This window comes from Phyllostomus discolor, chromosome 6, assembly GCF_004126475.2.
Source record: "Phyllostomus discolor isolate MPI-MPIP mPhyDis1 chromosome 6, mPhyDis1.pri.v3, whole genome shotgun sequence".
Classification (NCBI taxonomy): Eukaryota; Metazoa; Chordata; class Mammalia; order Chiroptera; family Phyllostomidae; genus Phyllostomus; species Phyllostomus discolor.
This window is the reverse complement of record NC_040908.2, coordinates 13,531,189-13,553,324: the sequence shown is the minus strand read 5'-3', so window position 1 is coordinate 13,553,324 and position 22,136 is coordinate 13,531,189. Positions and strand designations below refer to the sequence as shown.

Below are 22,136 nucleotides of genomic sequence, written 5' to 3'. Positions count from 1 at the left end.
AAAGAATGAGAGGGAGAGAAACCGCTCGATCAGTTGCTTCTTGCATGCCTGGCACTGGGGATCTGGACAGAGACCCAGGTATGTTCCCTGACCGGAGTCGAACCAGCGACCTTTTGGTTTGCAGGAGGACGCCCAATCTGCTGAGCTGCACTGGGCTCTGCTTCATTTTTTAGGATATTTTTGCTAGATGGGAATTTTGCTTTGTTGGGTCCTTTTCTTTCAGCTCTTGAGCATGATTTTCCACTGCTTCTGCATTCCATGATTTCTGATGAGAAATCCACAGCCACTTAAATTGTTGTTCTCCAAAATGGAATGTTGTTTTTTTCCTTGTTTGCTTTCAAGATTTTTTTTTTATTGACATATCTGGGTATGGATTTCTTTGAACTCATGTTGAGATTAATCGATCTTCCTGAAATTTTAAGTGTTAAGTGAAATTTTAAGATTAAAAATTTTAATCTAGCAAGTTTGGGAAGTTTTCTGCTATTTCTTCACAAATGTTTTCTGTGCTCCATTCTGTCTCCTCTCCTTTTGGGACTCTGATGGCATGAATGTTAGACCTTTTGTTATTGTCCCATTAACTCTGTTCTTTTATTTTTTTCTTCTTCTTTTAAAATTATGTGTCAATTCCCCCCCCCCCCCCCAAAGTTTCAGTCTAAATCCCCAGTACCTGTGGGGGAATGTGATCTTATTTTTGAAAGTAGGGTCTTTGCAGATGATCAGGTTAAGATGGGGTCATTATAATGGGCAGACCCTAATCTAACACAATTGAGTCTTTATTAAAAGGGGAAATTTGGTCACAAAGACAGACAGGTAAAAAGGGAAGACACGTGAAGACACAAGGAAAAAGGCATCTACCACCAAAGGAACACTTGAGGTCACCAGAGAGTAGGAACAATTGAAACTGTCAAGATGTCAGTTTTCTGTTTATTACTTTGTAGTTCTCTGTTAATTTTTTTTATCAGTTTTCCTCTGTTCATTGATTGGATAATTTCTGTTCTTATATCTTCAAATTCACTGACTTTTCTGTTATTCCATTCTGAAATTGTGTCCCTCCAAGGAATTTTGCGTTTATTTACGTTCTTGTATTTTTTTTAGTCTTAAAATTTTATCTTGCGAAGAGACGAAAAAAGAAAAATTTGTCTTGTTTCACACATACACATAATATATGTAATCTTATTTTTCTGCTGGAAAAATGCTTACCTATTTTTTTCCAGGAGTATTCTTCCCAACTTTTTAAAAAGAAGTCCTCACCCAAGGACATGCTTATTGATATTTAGTGGGAGAGAAAGGGAAGGAGAGAAACATTGATAGTTTGCCCTTTGTACATGTCCTGACTGGGGACTGAACCCTCAACCTAGGCATGTGCCCTGACAGGAATCAAACGTGCAACCTTTCATTTTACTGGATGAAGCTCCAACCCACCGAGCTACACCAGCCAGGGCTTTTCCCAGCTTCCTGAAGCAATGTTATAATAGCTGCTTTAAAGTTTTGTCTGATAATTCCAACATCTTTGTCATCTTGGGTTTGTTGTATGTAGGTTGTTTTTTTTCCCTTGTGAGATAATTGAGATTTTCCTGGTTATTCATATGTGATTTTGGATTGTATGTATATTAGGTATTTTGATGTGATGTTATGATACTGTCATTTTCAGTCCTAAGGAGAATGTTACTTTTTTTTTGGTTTTGAGGGATGGGAGGATTTTTTAGGCAGACATTTGCCTCACTGGGTTCAGGTCACAATTTCTACCTTATCTTCTAAACACTAAAATTCTAATGTCTCGTTTTCAGAGTTTTCATTGTACCCTTCCCATCTAATCTGTGTATGCACCATCTAGTGACTAATTTGGGAACCTGATAAGCAGTGTGTTGAGGGCTAGATACACCTAAGCATAGTTTGGAGTGACCCCAGGAGTTTTTATAGAACTTCATGGTATCTCTTTCTTGAGCTCCTTTTTGCAAGTTCCTTGACACTTTCTGGTTTCTAGAGATCCTTCTCCCTTGTCATGTCTGTTTTGTTGCATACTTTCACTACTGCATCTGCCTTCTATACCAAGCAGCAGGATGGAGGAGAAAGAATATAAGCCGTGGGGATTCCCTTCACACTCATAGGGCCTGATGGGTTCTGCTTTCTTGAGTATTAGGTTCTTGTCTAGCCATTGCTGTTATTGTCACTCCACAAACTGCTGCCTTTGGATTGTCTGGGGACAGTGCCCAAGAGAAAGGGGGAGAAGAAACCCCAGAGGATCCTCCTCCCCCTTCACTACTCCTCAGACCAAAAAAGAGAGGACTTCAAGCTATTTCTCACTTCACTTAGAGTGCACTTCTGAGTTTGGGCTGCCATTGAGTCTAGACTGAGTCATCCCAAGGGAAACAAAACCATGAAATTCACTGCTGGGTTAGACTTTTAGTTGTTTCCTCCCTCAGACCAATTGCTACCATTTTCAGAGTCCTTGGATAGTTGCTGCATGTATTCTGCTTAGGTTTTATTTGTATGTATTGAGTGGGAGAGACAGGATAAACTGTGATTACTTCGTTTTTATCAGAACCAGAACACAGATACCATTTTGATTTTATTTATATTGCTAATTTGTTTTGGTTACGGGTTTTTGAACATCCATGCTGTACTAGGCTTTGCTGGAAATGTTAAGATGGATCATCTTTAAGGTGCTTATAGTAAGTTCACAGGTAGGCATGTGATGTAAGGGTGGAGGCAGAAAGTACTCATAATTTCATATTTTGTATTAATAATTGAGTTATTAATCATATCCTTTTGACCTATTTCTGCTTCAGGTTTGACTTGTTTGTGACTGAAGGAGAGAAGATCCTATTTATATTTCATTAATTTTCTACTTATCATCCCAAAATATAAGGGATGAAAAATCTCTGTAATGTATATGTTGGATGAAATTAATACATAGTTTTAATGAGAATAAAGAAAATACTTAAATATATAATTATAATAAGAATAGAACTTAAAATAAAAAATAATTTATTATTATATACTTGTTTCTCAGGTCTTAGAAAAATACCCCAATACACCCATGAGTCATAAAGAAATTCTTCAAGTTATCCAGAGAGAAGGACTAAAAGAAATCAGGTGAGTTATTTAAGTACTAGTAATAATTATAATACATAATTAGAGTATTTTATAGTGTGTAGCAGTATAATTTAGTTCTGAACATTGATTGTTTAGTGATAACTGCATTGTTAATTTCTGATTTATTCAGTTGTCAGATGTTTGAAGTTTTCAGTCCTAGTACAGTTGTAAAACCAAAAGTAAGTTTTAAAAAATTCTTAGAAGGTAACTGTCTTCACACCCATGCACTTTAATTCTTAGCAAGGCCTAGAGCCATCTTCAAGCCTTCATCTATCAAGTCAGGCTTTTGATTTAATAAGCTTGGTCATCAGCAGATAAAAGGTCAAAGTGCAGAAAGAGTGCTAGAAGTAGGTAGTCTAGAAAGAAAGAACCTTGGCCACAAAGAGTATAATGGAATACCCAAGGGTGGGGTCAATTAATGTAATATCAAAGGTAAACATACTTTAATTTCTAAGAGTCTTATTATATTACAATAGCACATAATAGTCACTGTTCATAACCAAGACCTTTTATCATCAAGAAATGTTAAAATTGTGTTCAACATAATTTGTTGGTTAAGGCAGAAATCTGGGAGTCTGTATTACAGATATTTTCATTAACATAGAAAAGGTTTCCGTGCTTTGAAACTGCTACTAGGCCCTGGCTGGCGTAGCTCAGTGGATTGAGCACGGGCTGCGAACCAAAGTGTCGCAGGTTCGATTCCCAGTCAGGGTATATGCCTGGGTTGCAGGCCATGGCCCCCAGCAACCCCACATTGATGTTTCTCTCCCTCTCTTCCCTCTCTAAAAATAAATAAAATAAAATCTTTAAAAAAAATAAAATAAAACTGCTACTAGTTCTCACCGTGGGGTGGTTTTGTATAACACCCTTAGGGGAGGTGTTCAGAATTGTGGGGAGCTATTTTTAATTGTCACAGTGACTAGAAAGAAGGGAGCACTGACATTTAGTAGGAAGGTAACAGGGATGCTGTCTTCCATCATGCTGGACAGTCTTTCACATTGAGGGATTGTTCGGCTCAAATGCCAGTAGTATTCCTATTGAGAAATAGATATATTTGTGAATAAACAACAGTACATTTTTGATTAATCATATTGTATGTTGTAGATTCCAGTTCTCATTTTCTTTAACATGAAATTCAATTTAAGATTTTTTATTGGCCTTTGATAATGCAGTTAAAAATTTTTGTTTTGATTTGTGGCCAAATGTCAGTAGGCTGGGAATAAATTAGGTTTGCTTTATTAATTAAAATATAAAATATAAATTAGTGTATCTCACTTTATATCCCTGAAAAATTGTGAATATATGTAAATTAAAACATTAAAATGGATTTGAAGAATTAGCTTATAAACATTTTTTATAAATTACTTAAAAACTTACTAGTGATATAGCTCTAAGTTTTTATTTGAATTAGCTAGATTTATTAGATTAAAATTAAAGCACAGTACCTAATGAATTACAGATCAATTTGTATAAGGCTATAGGAAAGAGAATAAGTGATTATTACTCTGAGGAATGAATTCTGCTAAGGTATTCTAATATCCTTTTATAACACTATTGGGTCTTATAGGAGTGAACTAGAGATTTCATCTTCATAAAATTAGACTTGATACACACTGGGAAATAAGTCAGGAAATCTTGTATATAGAGATCAGACCTCACTGTAGTTTAGGTTAGAATGCCAGTTGCAGGGTCATCCAACTCTAACAGTGAGGAACTGCAACTTTAAACTGTCATTTCTAGGGAGCAGGCAAGAACTGTAAATAAGTGAAGCATAGTAAATTTTTTTTTAATATATTTTATTGATTATGCTATTACAGTTGTCCCATTTCCCCCTTCACTCCCCTCCACCCTGTGCCCCCTCTCCCACCCACCTTCCCCCCCTTTAGTCCATGTCCATATGTAATACTTATGAGTTCTTTAGCTTCTACATTTCCCGTACTGTTCTTGCCCTCCCCCTATCTATTTTCAACCTACATTCTATGCTACTTATTCTCTATACCTTTTCCCCCTCTCTCCTCCTCCCACCCCTACTGCTAGCCCCCGCTTGTGCCCTCTATTTCTGTGGTTCTGTTCCTATTCTAGTTGTTTACTTAGTTTCTTTTGGTTTTGCTTTAGGTGTGGTTGTTAATAATTGTGAGTTTGCTGTCCTTTTACTATACATGTCTTTTCTTTATCTTCTTTTCTTAGATAAGTCCCTTTAGCATTTCATAAAGTAAGGGCTTGGTGATGATGAACTCCTTTAATTTGACCTTATCTGAAAAGCACTTTATCTTCTCTTCCATTCTAAATGAGAGCTTTGCTGGATAGAGCAATCTGGGGTGTAGGTCCTTGTCTTTCATGACTTGGAATATTTCTTTCCAGCCCCTTCTTGCCTGTAAGGCCTCTTTTGAGAAATCAGCTGACAGTCTGATGGGAACTCCTTTGTAGGTTACTGTTCCCTTATCTCTTGCTGCTTCTAGGATTCTCTCCTTCGTTTTTACCTTGGCTAATGTAATTATGATGTGCCTTGGTGTGTTTCTTCTTGGGTCCAACTTCTTTGGGGCTGTCTGCGCTCCTTGGATTTCTTGGAAGACTGTTCCCTTTGCCAGTTTGGGGAAGTTCTCCTTTATTATTTGTTCAAATAACTTTTCCACTTGTTGGTCTTCCCCTTCTGGTACCCCTATAATTCGGATGTTGGAACGTTTAAAGGTGTCCTCGATGGTCTTAAGCTTTTCTTCGATTTTTTGAATTCTTATTTCATCATGCTCTCCTGCTTGGTTGATTCTATCTTCCTTCTGGTCCACTGTGTTGTTTTGAGACTCAGATTCCTTCCTTTCACAATTGGCTCTTCTCCGTGTGTCTTCCTGCATCCCTTTTATGGTAATCTGCATTTTTTCATGTAATTTGGATCCAAAATCAACCAGTTCCGTGAGCTTCCTGATCACCAGTGTTTTGAACTGTGCATCTGATAGATTGGCTATTTCTTGGTCACTCAAAAGGATGAGTCCTGGGGGTCTGATCTGTTCTGCTGGAAACATGTCTTACATCTTTCCCTGTCTCTCCTATTATTTTACTTATTTATTTATTTTTTCTCCGGTCTGGTTGCTCTTGTTACGGTGGGGGGCAGAGCCTTAGGTGTTCACCGATGCTGGGCGCCCCAGTCGCTAGCTTGTGAAGTTATATGTGGGGGCAGGGGTGGGAGCGGGGACAGGAGGGATCAATGGTGACCCTTCCATTCTCCTGGAGTCAGACACTTCCCTGGGCTTCTGGGCCGTGAGCTCTGCCCTGATCCCCAGTCGCTGCCCCACTGATTCCCCCAGCTGCTGCTTGCGTACTCAGGGATCACGGCTACACCGCTGTGCTCTTGCATCCCGGATTGTTGTCGTGCCGATTTTGCGCCAAATTTCCCCCGACCTACGCGCGCCTGCGACCCGCGCCAGCCCTGCGCCCGCTCGCTCGGCTCGTAGTCCCCTACCAGTCTGGATGTACGGGTCTACTTCAACTTCTTGGCTGTCCGACTTCCATTTAGATAAATCCTCTGACAGTTCTGATATTATGACTGCAAATCATTGTTGTAAATTATTGTGGTTCTGTTCTTGGTTGTGCGAGGAGGTACTGTGGGCCCACCTATTCCTCCATCTTGCCGGAAGTGGCATAAGTGAAGCATAGTAAATTAAAAAAGATGGTGATGCAGTTAAGTGACCACAACACGCTTCTAAGTCATCAGTGACTTATATTTTGCTAAGTCCCTGTGACTTTTAGTTTTTACCTTTCTTCTCAGTACTATTTATCACAGCTGACTGCTCTTTCCTTGCAACTTTTGTTACCTGAAGTAACCACAAACATTCCTTCTTTCTTTCCTTTCTCTCTAAGCTTTCCTTCTCATTTCTTTCTTTTTTTTTTTCTCATCACCTTCTCTCCAACTTAAGTGCACTTTTGTCTGTTCTCACAGCTTTATCGTTTCTGGCTTGTCAGTTCCCAAATATGTAGGGAATCTGCCTCACAGCTCAGCCTTTTTACATGCTGACCCCTTAGCAAAGGAATGTGCTTTCCCTCACTTAACTTTCATTTTTCAGGTATCAGTTTGAATATGTCTTTTTCAGGAAACTTTGACTTTCTGTTCTAGGTCACATTTTCCTTTTTTAATTTATAATGTTCTGTGTTGTTTCTTCATAGCACTTAAGGTTTAAAATTACGTATTTTTGTGATCCTAAAAAACTCATGTAACTTCTCTATAGCTTACATTAAGCTAGCTCCATTAGGGCAGTGACATTGTCTGCTCTTCCTTTTCCTCCTTCCCTCATAGTGCTTGGCACTTAACAGATATTGAAAACCTACTTCTTAACGAGGATATGAAATATCAGTGGTTGGGAGATCACATTCAAATGTAGTTATAATTTATTCTTTTGCTTCTGTGATACATCAAGTGGTAGGCTTATAATAAAGATTATAGGCAGGTGCCCTGGCTGGTGTGGCTCAGTGGATTGAGCACCAGCCTGTGAACTGAGAGGTCACCAGTTCGATTGGGCACAAGTCTGGGTTGCAGGCCAGGTCCCCAGTTGGGGGCATGTGAGAGGCAACAGATTCATGTTTCTCCTTCTCTGTCTCTCTCCCTTCCCCTCTCTCAAAGTAAATAAATAAAATCTTTAAAAAAATGAAATTTTTAGGCAGGTTGTTGAATGAAAATGGATACTGTGCTTATTGAAAATGTGCTTTTTTTTTTTTTTTAAGTTTTTTTAAAGCAGTTTGGATCTCAGATCTCTCTGTTTATAGAGAGAAGGGAAGGAGAGAAACATCAGTGTGTGAAAGATACATCAGTTGGTTGCCTCTCGCACACCCCCAGCTGGGGACCTGGCCTGCAATCCAGGCTTGTGCCCTTACTGGGAATTGAACCATTGACCTTTCAGTTCTCAGCCTGGCACTCAGTCCACTGAGTCACACCAGCTAGGACACAGATGTGCTGTTTCTTAGTTTTATTTTTATTTCTCAGTCAATACATGGCTTTCAACTCTTTTTTTCTCTTTGTAGTTTTTTGTGTGCTCATCCATTTTGAAGAATCTTGCATAATTTTGATTATTCCATACTACATTGTTTTATTTTAAAAAATGTTAAAGTGGAAGTAGCCCAAATATCCATCAAGAGATGAATGGCCCCGGTTGGTGTGGCTCAGTGGACTAAGTGCTGGCCCGTGAAACAAAGGGTCCCCAGTCCAATTCCCAGTCAGGGCACATGCCTCTGTTGTGGGCCAGGTCCACAGTAGGGGGCGCATACAAGGGGCAACCAACATTGATGTTTCTCTCCCTCTCTCCCTCCCTTCCCCTCTCTCTAAAAATAAATAAAATCTTTAAAAATAAAAAAGATGGATAAAAAATGTGGTACATACATTCAATAAAATATTAGCCTTAAGAATGAATGGAATTCTCATACATGCTATATGGATGAGCCTTAACATGCTAAGTGAAATAAGCAAGGCACAAAAGGATAAGCATCCTACAATTCCACTGATACGAGATACCTAGAATAGGCAAATTTATAGACAGTGTAATAGAGGTTAAGGGGGGCTGAGACTAGGGGAGAGTAGGGAGCTATTTAATTGGTACAGTGTTTTTTGGAGGATGATGAAAAAGTTCTGGAAATAGTGGTAATGGTTGCACAACATTGTGATTGTTCCTAATAACACTGAATTATACACTTAAAAATGGCTAAAATGGTAACTTGTATGCTCAGTATATTTTGTCACAGCTAACTAACAAAATAGCATTAAAAATGTAATTTTTAAAATCCAATTTGATAATCATTGACATGATTAGGTTTGGTGTACCATTTTATTATTTTGTTTTTCCTTCTTTTTATATCACTGTCTCCTCTACTGCCTCTGCCCCCTGCTGCCTTCTTTTGAATTGAGTATTTTGCAGTATTCTTTCTTTTCTTTTTTTTTTTTTTTTTTAACTTTTTGGCTGCATCTCTTTGTTTTTTAGTGGTTGCTTTACAGATTATATAATATACACCCAAACTTTCATTGACTTCTAGAGTTAATATTTTACCTCCTTAAATAAAACGTAAAGGCCTTGCGACCATGTTCCCGTTACTCATCCCCTTTGTTATACTTGTCATATGTGTTACAGCTCATATATGGAATTCCCCACTAGACAGTGTTACTCATTTTACTTTCCACTTAAAATGGTTCAAAGAGTAACTGTGTTAACCCAGATGTTTACCATTTCTTTTCCTCTTCCTTCTCCTTCAGTTCTGCATTTCTTGCTAGTATCATTTTCCTTCAGCTTTAGGAGCTTTCTTTTTAATATTTCTTTGCGCAGGTCTGCTGGTAATGAATTCTCTTAGTTTTCCTTTGCCTGAGAATATCTTTTGTTTATTTTGCTTTATTTTGAAGGATTTTTTTTTTTTTTTGCTGGATACTGAATTCTGTGTTGACAGTTCTTCCTTTCATTACTTAAAAAAATGTTGCACCACTGCATTATGGCCTCCATGGTTTTTGATGAGAAATCCTTGATTGCTTGAGTCATTGCTTTTTTAAGAAAATTATTTTGTTGTTTGTTGTTCAAGTACAGTTGTCTGCAGTTACCCCCCCCCCCCCCCCCCCCCCCCCCCCCCGCGGCCACCCCATTGAGTCATTGTTTTCATACAGGTAATACTTTGTTTTCTCTGGTTGCTTTCAAGATAATTTCTTTATATTGAGTTTTCAGCAGTTTGATTTTTGATATTACTAGGTGTGGATTTCTCCCACACACTGTTCCAACAAGTATTCATTGTTGGTTAAACCATGATTCAGGATCCTAGGGTGGGATATACCCAAGTCCCCCTTGACCTCCCTGGGAGAAGGACGGAAGACAGAGGACAGACAGGTAGGGAGCAGCCAGTTCAGATCTTCCCAGGAAGTGTGCCTTCTGCCCGGCGGTCATTCCAGGCTGACACCCAGGATACGGGACAAAGGACTTATATACACACTGGTACCATCCGCACATGGCTATATCACCCCCTTTAGCAGCCATTGCCTTCTCACAGCGGTGAAATTCTAGGTAGTTCTGCCAACACTGCCTGGTCTGGTTCTGGTTGGGGAAATGGCTGTCAAAGGGGCAGTCTTATAGTTCTTGATTTTGTTCTTGATGTCTTCTGCCATGTTGCTGACTCCTAAAGACCCCCCTGAAGCCGCTCGCAGCTCCATGTTTGGTGTGGATTTTTTGTGTTTAATCTGTTTAGCATTCACTGAGCTTCTTGAATCAGTAGCTTTATGTATTTTATCAAATATGGCAAACACTCAGCTGTTGTTTATTTTTTCTTTACCATATTTTCTCTTCTTCCAATTACATGATTATTTTTGAGCATTTTATTACAGGTTCCCGAATCTCTGCTTATTTTTTCCAAACTTTGTACCTGTGTTTCAGAATGGATCATTTCTGTTACTCTATCATCAAATCCCCTGACTTTCTTTTCTGCCTTTATATTCAGCTATTGAGTCTGTACAGTGGAATTTTTTTAGTTTTGATGTTACATCTTCTGATTTCAAAATTTCTGTTTTGTTTCTTTTGTAAAGTTTCTATTTTTCTGTTGTAAACTTCTTGGCTTTCCGTTAATTTCAACTTTATTTATCTTTACCACATGAAGTATAAAGTTTTTGTCTGATAAGTTCCATCACCTGGATAATTTCAGAATTGGCAACTATTGATTATCTTTTCCCTTGAGAATTTGTCACATTGTTCTGGATCTTTGTTTATGGAGAATTTTAAGTTTGCGTTTTAGATATTTTTAGTATTATGTTATTAGTATCTTTAGTATTTTATGTTAGGAGTATTTTAGTGTTATTAGTGTTAGTATTTAGTAGTTGTTTAGACTCTGGTTTTCTGTTAAAAATCTGTGTAGAATGGTGATTTCTTTCTTTTTGATCGGCAAAAAACCCAGTTGTTCTCAGACTACTGGTCTGTCTTAACCTCTGTAGGAGCTGGATCAATAATTGTTCAGTTTTCAAAGCCTTTTCTGCTGTTTTGGAGTTGTTCCATGCATGTGCCACTCACGCTGAGTCTGAGATGTGAGCCAGAGGTTCAGTCCTCAAAGCCTTTGCTGTATCGGTTGGGAGTGTCCCAAGTATGCACCACTCGGGGATAAGCTCAGACCTTGTGTGGAAATCAAAAGGTTCCCTTCTCTGGTTCTTTTGTCTCTGGAACCCCCCTCAGTTCTTCTCCTTCCCTCACTCTACCCTGCAGTACCCTTTTTTCCCTGTCTCTGGCCAGAAAGTCATGGCTTTTTTTTTTTCCCAGAATATTATCTATCTCCTACAGTAGTACATCTCCTCACCTAGGGCCTGCTCTTCAAAATGGTGAGAGAAAAACCCAGACAACTCACCCTGTGAGCAGTTGGCTAACTGTGACCTTAGAGGGAACAATTCTCATGACCACCCTGACTTAATTAGACCAACTGCCTCGTGAGGGGGTCCCCAAGAATACTTTCAAGGCTCAATAATTTGCTAGGAGTGCTTGTATAACTCAGTGAAAACTGTTATAGTCATGGTTATGGGAAGGATACAGAGAAAGGATGTAGATTCCAATTAGCCAAGGAAAGAGAGACACATAGGCCAGAGTCAAGGTAAAGTACCAAACTCGGAGCTTTCAGTCATCTTCTCCCTGACTTGGGACAATGTTAATCATCCGTATCAGTGTATGCGAATATGCATGGAATTTTGCCAGCCAGGGAATCTCACTCGAGCTTTGGTGTCAAGTTTTTATTGGGGATCCATCACTCACGTAGGTGTGATTTGTTACCCAGGTTGTTGATCTATTTCCAGTGTCTAGCCCCTCTGGAGGTCACCTGATACCACGTGACCGAGTCCCCCACCCTAAATCACATTGTTGGTGTGGCTCAAAGCCTATACTCTAAATTACAATATTACTATCTGGCTGGCCTAAGGCCCTCATTGGGGCTAGTGATTATCTTGTAGAAGCTAATAGCAAAGGCCAGACCTGTCTTTAGGTAAGGGTAAAGTCTTCACTACGTACCTCTATATGTGTCAGGTTTCGATTTCCCAGTGTGCCAGCTTTTAACTTTCAGTGTTTTAGGCAGTTGCTTTTAGAAAAATTTGACATATAATTAGCATATCATAAAAGTTACCATTTTAAAGCATACAGTTCAGTGGTTTTTATTTAGTTCATTTACCCAAAACATTTCCATCACCTCCCAAAGAATCCTTGAACTCATTAGCTTTTAGTCCCTTTTTCGACCTCCTCTCCCATGCCCCAGTCCTAGGCAACCACTAATGATGTACTTTCTGTCTCTATGAATTTGCCAATTTTGTAATGGAATCATAAAATATGTGGTCTTTTGTGACTGGCTTCTTTCTTACAGTGTAATGATTGGAAGGTTCTTTTATGTTGTAGTATTTATCAGTACTTCATTTCTTTATTGCTGATTAGGATTCCATTGTACGCATATACCACATTTTGTTTATTTGTTTATCCATTGATGGACATTCTGTTTCCAGTTTTTGGCTATTGTGAACAATAGTATGAACATTCATGTAGAGGTTTTTGTGGGAAATTGGTTCTTGTATTTTTGTCCACAGTTTTTAGTTTTCACTAGCGAGGAAGAGAGAGAGACGGAGACCAGACACAGACTGTTGTGGACCTGACCTTCTTCACTAGCACCGGAAGTCCCAGCCAGTTTTAAATCATGAAGATTGGATTGAGCTTTAAATTCATAGAACCTTCCTTGATTAACCCAGAGATTGCAACTCAGAACTGTAGTGTTTTACTTTGGCTTAGAATAGAATTCTAGGTTTTTGTGTAGCCTTTGTTTTCCAGTTGATTTTAAATTGCAGTAAGGGGCAGTGGCGGTTTTCACAAAAAGTCTGGTATAGGACAATAGCACAGGTGTTTTATGACTACATGTCTGGAATCTTAGTGTTGACTAGTTGCATAATTAGAGCCAATTTTCTTTCTACCAAATAAGTGAATGTGAATAGAATGCAACAAACCAGTGTGAATCCATTGGCATGGTTAAATGTTTAATAAGCATTGCTCTGTCCTAATGTGTGTCAGTCCTTAAAGGGAATTACGATAATGCACATGCCTCAAACATTTGCTTCTTTACTACAAGACTATAGGTATTCTGGTTTGTTTTAGGTAAATGTATATATTTAGGTAAATATAAATTGTGGAGATGGACTGTAGCAGTCAAGAGTTTGAAGGGATTAAGGAGACAGACTATTAGTAGATTAGGCAATAGATGGTGGTAGTTTGGATTAGGGTGAAAGGAAGTAGCGCTGCAGAGAGCAGACAGATTTGAGTTAGCGTGTTTCAGGACTGGCTGATGGCTTGGATGTAGGAGGTGAAAGGTAGGAAAAAATTAAAAATGATTTCCAGGCTTCCTGATTGAGTAGCTGCTGTTCACTGTAGAGATTAAGAATTGAGGAATAAACTCGTCAAGTGGGGGGTTGCTTAATAAAGGAATCATTGAGCGTGGATTGTGGATTAAAAGAAAAAAGGTTTGACCCTCATGAGGGTTGAGGAGGTATTCAACTGTGGGGAATGGTTTTGTTATAAATGTCAAGACAGCAATTAAAAGGTAGCAGTAGTGTGGAGCTTTAGAGTAGGTATCTCTTTTCAGAGATTAATATGTATGTAATCTGTGTGTTGGACATGGATGAGTAAAGAGTTCCCAGTGTGTTACAGAATCTAAAAATCCTTTTCCTTTTGTGATAATATACTTTGACTTATGTTACAGTCTAGGTTTATAAGTAAGGTACTGAAGACAATTTTTTAAATGGAAAGGTTTACTTTTTGAAAATTTCAAACTAAAAAGTATGCATTTTCCAGTATAAATTATAAACAGTCCTACCACCCCAGATTGTTTTGAAGTAAAACCTCAGGCATTTGACTTCCAACATTCCAGTGTGTATCTAACAAATAAGAACTCAAGAGACTGCGTGCAATTGGGTATTCTGGATTGTTATAAAAAATAGAGCAACTAAATATAGACATTAAGCATACATACTATTGATAAAACATATACACAGAATAGTAAATCAAAGTACTTATATATACTTCAGGAATATTCCTGCTAATCCTTTACTGTTATCAACATCTCATTGCAACTTCTATTCTTAGCCTGTTGGATAGCAGTTTTTTTTCCTCCATTAGCTGTGGCTGTCATTAATGCTCACAAATGTGCTTTTATAGCATTAGTGTAGGACTTCTAGCCTTTCTTCTAAAGTAGTCATTGCTTTCAGTGCTCCCCCATCCCTCCCAGTGGAGTCTTCTGAACTTGCTTTGCTCATCCTATTAATTGTATATTTTGACTCTCCTTATTAAAGAGATTTGACGACAGAAGAGAAAGAGGAGTATTCATTTCTCGAGACCCTATTCTCTTACTGGTTTCTCTTGTCTTTCTATTCATGAATAGAAGAGGAAAGAGAAATTAAAAAGATTCTTGGTGTTCCTGAATTCATCATGCACGGATAGAGTGTTTTCTGAATTAAACCATTCATAGTAGTTTTGGTGACTCATGAATTTGAATCTTCTACACCATAAGAGTGGTGTGGACCAGTAAGTTATGTAGCTGATAAATAAGTGTAGCCAACTGCTTAGCTTTTAGATTAGGTGGTCATTACTTATTTGTTACCTCTGAAAGATGTCAAGACCTTTAAAAGCATTAGTTCTTTATGGGAAAAGACCTGGGAAGGAAGACGTAAATGCTGTTTATATACTAGTACTGACAAATATGTGGACAAGCAGATAGCTTGTGTAGGCATTACTTGCAAATGAAGTTCCACGGAATTTTTTAGTTATATAGTACATCGTGATGCCCCTGATTAACAATACCCCCAATTAACAATACAAAATGTATAATCTATTGCATTTCATCCTCATCTTCTCCTCCCTCCCCAGGACCCTTTTCAAACCAGTCACATTATTCAGTCATGAAATGTTATAGCTGGAAAAGATATCTTGGGATATTATAGTTACATCTCATTTTATTATTAAAGAATGAGGGCCCATGGAGATTGAGACTTGGCCAGTCTTACATGTAGTTCAGTGAAACTAGAAACCAAGGCTTACCCTGTCAGTTTTTGCTCTTTTTAGTGTATCATAACTGCCTCTACATCCATAGTTCCCCAGACCTTTCTTTTTCTTTCTTTCTTTCTTTCTTTTTTTTTTTTAATTTTTATTTATTCTTAGAGGGGGAGGGAGGGTGAATGAGAGGGAGAGAAACATTTGTGTTTGAGAAACATTGATTGGTTGCCTCTCAAATGCCCCCAACTAGGGACCTGGCCCACAACCCAGGCATGTTCCCTTTCTGGAAATCGAACCTGCAACCTTTTGTTTCGTAGGCCTCTACTCACTCCACGGAGTCACAGCAGCCAGGGCTCCAGACTTTTCTGATTAGCATGTGTGCTCTGTTATTTTTCAAATCGAATTTATATCACGTGCTGATATATATCAATATTAGGTTAGTTGTTTTCTAACTGTGAATTACTTTCTGGAAGAATCTGAAATTAAAACTACAGCCTTTATAATAACTTAACTTCTGGAAAGGGCAATACATTTTTTAAGAGCTTTTAAGTAGGTCTTTACATTGTTGTTATGCAGAGCTCAAAGTTGTTACCTAGCAAGGAGTTTTTCTTATGTTCAGTCTTTATCCCATGCTAGCTCCTTTAGAGGTAGAATTGTAAAGAACTTTGGGAATCATCTTCAAAGATCATGCTCAATAAACATTTGCCATATTGAAATTAGACCTCTTTGGAGGAGTCCCCATTGCGCCTGGTTAGTATTAATACATTTATTTGTGAACCAAATAATCTCTCATGGTACTTAAGCGTGTGTTAGCTCACCTCATATCAAAAACTAATCCCATGTTCTGATTTTTCCCTACCTTTTTAAATGTGAAATTATACAGCAAGGAAAATAAAATCAACATTCACTACTACTCTGTGGCAGAAATCATTATTCCCACAGAGTAGATCATTTGCTTATTTGCCAAGCTGAATTGCCATGAGGTGATTTCATTAGAAAGAGCTCAGTTTAAGAGTGAAGAACATTATTAAATTGGTACCATATTTATGAGTTTGGCCAGTACCTTTGAATTTGGCCTGCATTTTCTTTATCTGCTAGTTGCAGTCTGCTTTCAAGCCCACAAACCTTGTTACAATGTCAAAAGGACTAATAAAAACAACAGAACCCAAAATACTTGGATATTGACAAAATATTCCTGTTCATTGTTACTAAGCTTCACAATGAGCTCCATTATGGATCAAAGGGAAGGCTACTGAACATTAGGATCCATAGCTGATGGCTTTATGATGGCTCCTTGAAATTGAAATGCATGGGAAGAATATTAAAGGATGGGGAATATTCATTGTATCTACATTTAACTCTAAACTACTGTAATAGTTTTATTCTGCCACATAAGCAAGGTAGTGCAACTGTTACCTGAAATGGTGTAGACTTGAGCTGAATTTAATTATGTATTGTTAGACACAGCAATCATTCAGGCTAATTTTTGTGAATTCTGAAGAAGAAATTAATATTTTATGTAGCACAGTGTGGGGAGCTTGCTAATTTGAGGAATTGTGGACATTACTGGGAGGGGAAGGGGGAGTTTGTTTTTTGGCTTTATTGTTGCTTTGTAAAAAATTAAAAGCTCTTTTTTTTTCCTTCTTTCATTTTCTTGGGGTGCATTCCAACTCCAGAAGGTAAGAAGTATTATTTTATTTTAAAGAAGTATTATACAATTATAAAACACTCTTTTAGAAGTTTAATTGAACTTACCTTTGGATGCATGATTTTTACCTTATAAAATGATATAATTAGTCTAGAAACTGAATAAGAATGATACTACTATGTAAATGTTTTATTATATGCACTTTTTTGTTCTTGTAGTTTATAAGCATTGTCATAATTTTAGAAACTCAATTTACATCTAATTTTGTTAAGATCATCATTTGACTTACTAGCATTGAGATATGTAGTATTCTGCAGATTAATAATGAAAATATTTATGAGATTGGAAATGTGTGAGGTAACATTTGCTTTTGTTCTGCACTTGTAAAATGTGCCACTTCCTTGTGGTCTCCGTGGTTTCAGATGAGTAATCTGCTGTCATTTTAATTAGTTTTTCCCTGTAGGTAATGTGTTGTTTCTACTTTCAGAACCTTTTTTCTTTTCTTTCTTCCTTTTTTTAGTATTTAGTCTTTAGAAATTTATGGGTTGTTTTTTTTAAAGATTTTATTTTTATTTTTAGAGAGGGGAAGGGAGGGAGAAGGAGAGGGAGAGAAACATCAATGTGTGGTTGCCTCTCGAGCGCCCCCTGCTGGGGAACCTGGCCTGCAACCCAGGCATGTGCTCTGACTCGGAATTGAACCAGTGACCCTTTGGTTTGCAGGTGGGCACTCAGTCCACTGAGCCACACCAGCCAGGGCTAGTCTTTAGAAATTTAATTATGATGTGTCTTGGTATGGGGACTTCAAGTTTTATCCTATTTAGATTCCCTGAGTTCCTTGAATATGTAGGTTTTTCACCCAGTGAAAGAAATTGTCAGCCGGTAATTCTTTAAATCCTTCTTTCCTTTTTTTCCCAGACTCTGATGAAATGAACTTTGAATATTCTGTTATTATCCCACAACTCCCTGAGATTCTTTTAATTTTTTTCAGTGTTATTTTTCTCTCTGTTGTTCATACCGGGTTGTTTTTTTGTTTGTTTGTTTGTTTGTGTGATAAATAGGCAGGTTTAATGATACATTGCTCTTCACACAGATGACTGCAGAGACTTTAAACTCTAGTTCAAGAGTACACAACTATGCAACACAGACCGATTAGCCAGGTCAAAAATAAAATGGCTTTTTATACTACCCTGTAAACATCACAGCTCTTCGTCTGTCCAAAATGACCCTAATCTCTCATGAAAAGTTAATGCAGAGGAATCAGAAACCTAGCTTTGTGGCCAAAAGTAAAAACCAAGGGAAAAAAATAACAGTCCAGTGGTTAGTTGGTGAAAACAGGGAATTTGGTGCCCTTGACTGTGCTGCTTTGCTTTTCTTACTCCTGCTCTTTTTGTCCCTCTTCTTCAGCCTGTCCATGTTAGCTCTCAACATGTTAGCTCTCAACATGTTAGCTCTCAACAGGTTTGAATAAGCCATCTGAAACTTATCACTTCTTTGAAGCTCACCACTGTGCTGATCTTCTTTCTCCCATCAGTAGCTCTTAAAAGACACTTACTGTCTGAGGGCTCAAAGCCCTCCACAGAATGTTTCCCTGGAATGGGTTTAGCTTGGCCATCATACTTCTTCAGGGTGATGAACACACTGCCTGACAACTGGCACTTCTGGAAGGGCCCAGTCAGTTCCGTCAGGAACTGCTTACTCTCCAGCAGAAGCATCCCAGCTCCACTGGCTCCCACCCCATCAACATAAGACCCAAAGAACCAGAAGGCCCACACTAAGCCACACTGGGTAAATTTTATTGATCTATCCTTAAGATCATTGATTCTGTCCTGTTATCCTTATTGTACTATTAAGCCCATTTAGCAAGTTTTTTTTTCATCCAACAAATTCTTATATTTCTTAATGTATTTTTAAGTTCTGTAAGTTCTATTTCTTGTTATAGCTTCTATTTCTTTGCTTATATTTGCTGTGTTTTCATTCGTTCCAAGAAAATGTAGAAGTGCTTATTGAAACATAAAAATGACAGCTGTTTTAAAATCCTTGTCTTATAATTTCAACATTTGTGTCAGTGTTGGCATCAGTTGATTGTCTCTTCTCATTTTGGTTATGATTTTCCTGGTTCTTGGTATGATGGGTGATTTTTCTCCTGAATCTTGGATATTCTAGCTATTATGTTGAGAAATGTTAGGTCCTAACCAATGGTGGAAGTGGCTAACACTGCTTGGGTTTACTGTGGGAATCCTGACTCTTATGGTGGACTGTGGTCTTCTTGTTTTACTCTGGTAACAACAGAGGCTCTCAATGATCTCTACTGCTTCTTTCTGTGGAGTTTGCACAGGCCAGGCTGCCTTATGCCTCTAGATGCGGGCTGGCCTGTGGAACAAGAGGCTTCCTGGGTCAGTGCTTATGACAGGATCCCTCCTTGCTTGTGCACTGGGCTACTCAGCATTTCAGGGGAGGAGGTTGTAGTCTTAGGCCCACAAGGACAAGGAGGCTTCCTGGGCTGGGCTGCTTCTTACGGTCTGATCCCACTTGCTGGTGCCACCTTGCCACTCATATTTTTGGTCTTCATTTTTGCTGCTTGAGGTAAGGTAACTTGCTGAGTCAAAGCCATTTAATTATATCAGGTTTCCTATAACTTTTAAGTTACTTCTGTGAGCTGGAAAGTGCCAGGAATTGGTAAAATTAAGGGATCAGTTCACTCCTTCAAAACTCTGAATCTCGATGTAAGTGACTATGTCAAGACTGACAGCTGTTGTTCAGAAGCAGAAAATAATGGTAATAAATAGCTTTGCTGTTTAGATGCATTGACTATATTGGTAAATGAACAAGAAACACCGAATAGGACAAAGATGTAAAATTACAACAAATTCTTAATTTTTGACATATTGAAATCTGTAAAATTTTATACTCTTTAGCTCCTTGTTTCAGAACTATGTTCTTAGCTTATATTGACAAGTATTTTTTGTTTCTGTTTTGCACACTAGTACTTCTTTTACCCCAGATTATCTGTCCTCATACGGCAACCATCTACATATACCTTTTTAGTTCAGAGACATGTGATTTTCAGGAACTTGTCCCAGTTCCTGAAACAAATGTTAGTTAAGAAAGTAAGAAATGTTAGCATCTTGGTCAGCTAAAATAAAGGCAGTTAATATTTCTTTATATACAGTAGTTAAAAGGTGACCTTTTTAGGAGCATTATATTTCTCTTAAACTCTGTTTTATTCTTTTTATTATAAGATTGAAAAGCAAGACACTGTTAGTGAAGCAATAGTGGAAATGGTTGTGGACTAAGATAGTATTCAGGTACTTTATACATATGATCTATTTAATCTTAAATAAGTCCTCTGAAGTCTTTATTTCATAAAGACATTGAAGCAGTGAGAAATTCCATAGCTAGCTAGAGATAGAACTTGAACCCACATCTGTCTGACTCCAAAGCATAAGTGTGCTTCACTTTTGAGTAGGGCCAGGACATAATTAGGTAAGCTCTTGATGAACAGTTTTGTATTTCACTTTTCAGGGGTGTCCAACCTTTCGGTGTCTCTGGGCCACGCTGGAAGAACAACAGTTGTCTTGGGCCACACATTAAACACATTGCTACATATAATCACAAAGAAATTTCATAATGTTTTAAGTAAAATTACAATTTTGTGTTGGGCTACATTCATAGCCATCCTGGGATGCCCCACAGGCCATTGTTGGACACCTCTGTTTTAGGTGAAAAGTTACGGTGTTCTCTAAGGTCCTTCAGTACCAAGACTTTGTGATTATCTAATCTAAATAAAATTGAACCATATTGTTCCATATATTTACTTTAAAATAAAACATAATCACTGGACTTTTTTTCCCTTTCAAACAGTTTTGCTCACACCTTCTTGGTAGTAGACAAATTGTGCTTTTTAAAAAACAGTAATGGAAAAAAGACAATAATGGGAAGATAGAGTGAAGATTTACAGTGAAGTATTAAAAGAGAGTATACAAGCAAATTTTCCAAAGAATCTTTTTGTTTTTCTTATTTGTTTTATATGGGTTATTTTCCACTATAATCATTTATTTTATTGTTTGATGATAAGAAGCAGTTTAATCTCTGCACAAGTAGTATTAAGATAAGGCTTTAGCATGGACATCTAAACAGACTTGAGGTACAATGAATTATTTGTCAAATATACTTTTCATTAAAAGTAAATTTTCACATGAAAGTTATTTTATTAGAGGTTTGTAAAAGCCAAATTCTGTTTGAAAATATACTTTGATATAAGACTTCAAAGTCATTGTCAGAATATCATGATCGTTTTCATATTGATATTCTTAAGTGAAAGCTAATTTTTTTCCCCTAAAGATCATTATCATATAATTGAAATGATTAAAAATTTTGGTGATATGATCTAAGCATTTCTAAAACCACTAGATCTCCCCAGCCCCTTTTCATCATTGCCTTGTCTCTCTCTCTCTTTTTTTTTAAAGAGTTTATGTATTTATACAGAGGGAAGGGAGGGGAGAATAGAGAGAAGCATCAATGTGTGGTTGCCTCTGTGTACCCACTACTGGGGATCTGGCCTGCGACCCAGGCATGTGCCCTGACTGGGAATCATACTGGCGACCCTTTGGTTCACAGGCCGACACTGAATCTACTAAGCCACACCAGCCCAGGCTTTGCCTTGTCTCTTGATCTTTGAATGCCATATATACACACAAAGTATTTTTGGGACCATAAGATGCACCCAGGTTTTAGAGGAGGAAAATAGGAAAAAAATTTTTGAAGCAAAATGGTAAAATATTTAATAACTTAAGTAACAATATTTCACCATTGTAAATGTAAACAGAACTCAACAGCAGCATTAACAACCATTATTCCTCCCAAATTTGATGGGGGGTGGGGAGGTGCATCTTATAGTCCAAAAAATACAGTAGATATCCCCTGTCTTTGTATTTGTGGGCATCTGTGACTAGTGAGTGTTTCTTCTTTTACTTGGTCAACAAATACCTTGCTAATCAATGTGTCTTTTCTAGTGGAAGTCTTTCATTTCATTCCATACAGTTTCCCCGTTGCTTGTTTTGTTTTTAATAGCCTGCCCTTTGACAAAGGAAGTGATTCTGAAAAAGAGCATTACTCTTTCAGAAGTTACGTGTTTTTAATAATTTATGTATTTTTAGACTATTTAGTAATTTTGTAAAAGTGATACCTGATAACCAAAATAGAAAAGTTAATAATGAAAAATGTGCCCGTGAAATTCACTACTCAAGAATAACCATTGTTTATTGCATTTCATTAAGAAACTAAGAAAATTGCTATACTTCAGTTTTTTCACTGAAATATATTAATGTACTTGGTTTAGGATATTCCTAAATGATTTCTGACATTGAAGAAAAGGAAAATAGGAAAATTATGAA

The 22,136-nt window shown here is 37.6% G+C and overlaps 1 protein-coding gene and 1 pseudogene across 5 annotated transcripts in view; one reads left to right on the top strand and one right to left on the bottom strand.

Annotated features, from left to right (window-relative positions):
- Nucleotides 1–22,136, top strand: part of ASXL2 (ASXL transcriptional regulator 2) — a 116,824-nt gene that overhangs the window by 30,816 nt on the left and 63,872 nt on the right. For 2 of the 5 annotated variants that reach the window (XM_028517286.2, XM_028517288.2), the window contains exons 2-3: nucleotides 3,014–3,096; nucleotides 3,298–3,300. The exons of 1 other annotated variant lie outside the window; for it this stretch is intronic. In XM_028517286.2, coding sequence (XP_028373087.1) covers nucleotides 3,014–3,096; nucleotides 3,298–3,300 — 86 coding nt within the window. Of the gene's footprint in view, nucleotides 1–3,013; nucleotides 3,097–3,297; nucleotides 3,301–11,217; nucleotides 11,224–22,136 lie in introns of those variants that run through there. 2 more of the 5 variants (XM_028517287.2, XM_036027738.1) reach the window with 2 other exon arrangements.
- On the bottom strand, nucleotides 9,916–11,211 carry LOC118501038 (annotated as a pseudogene).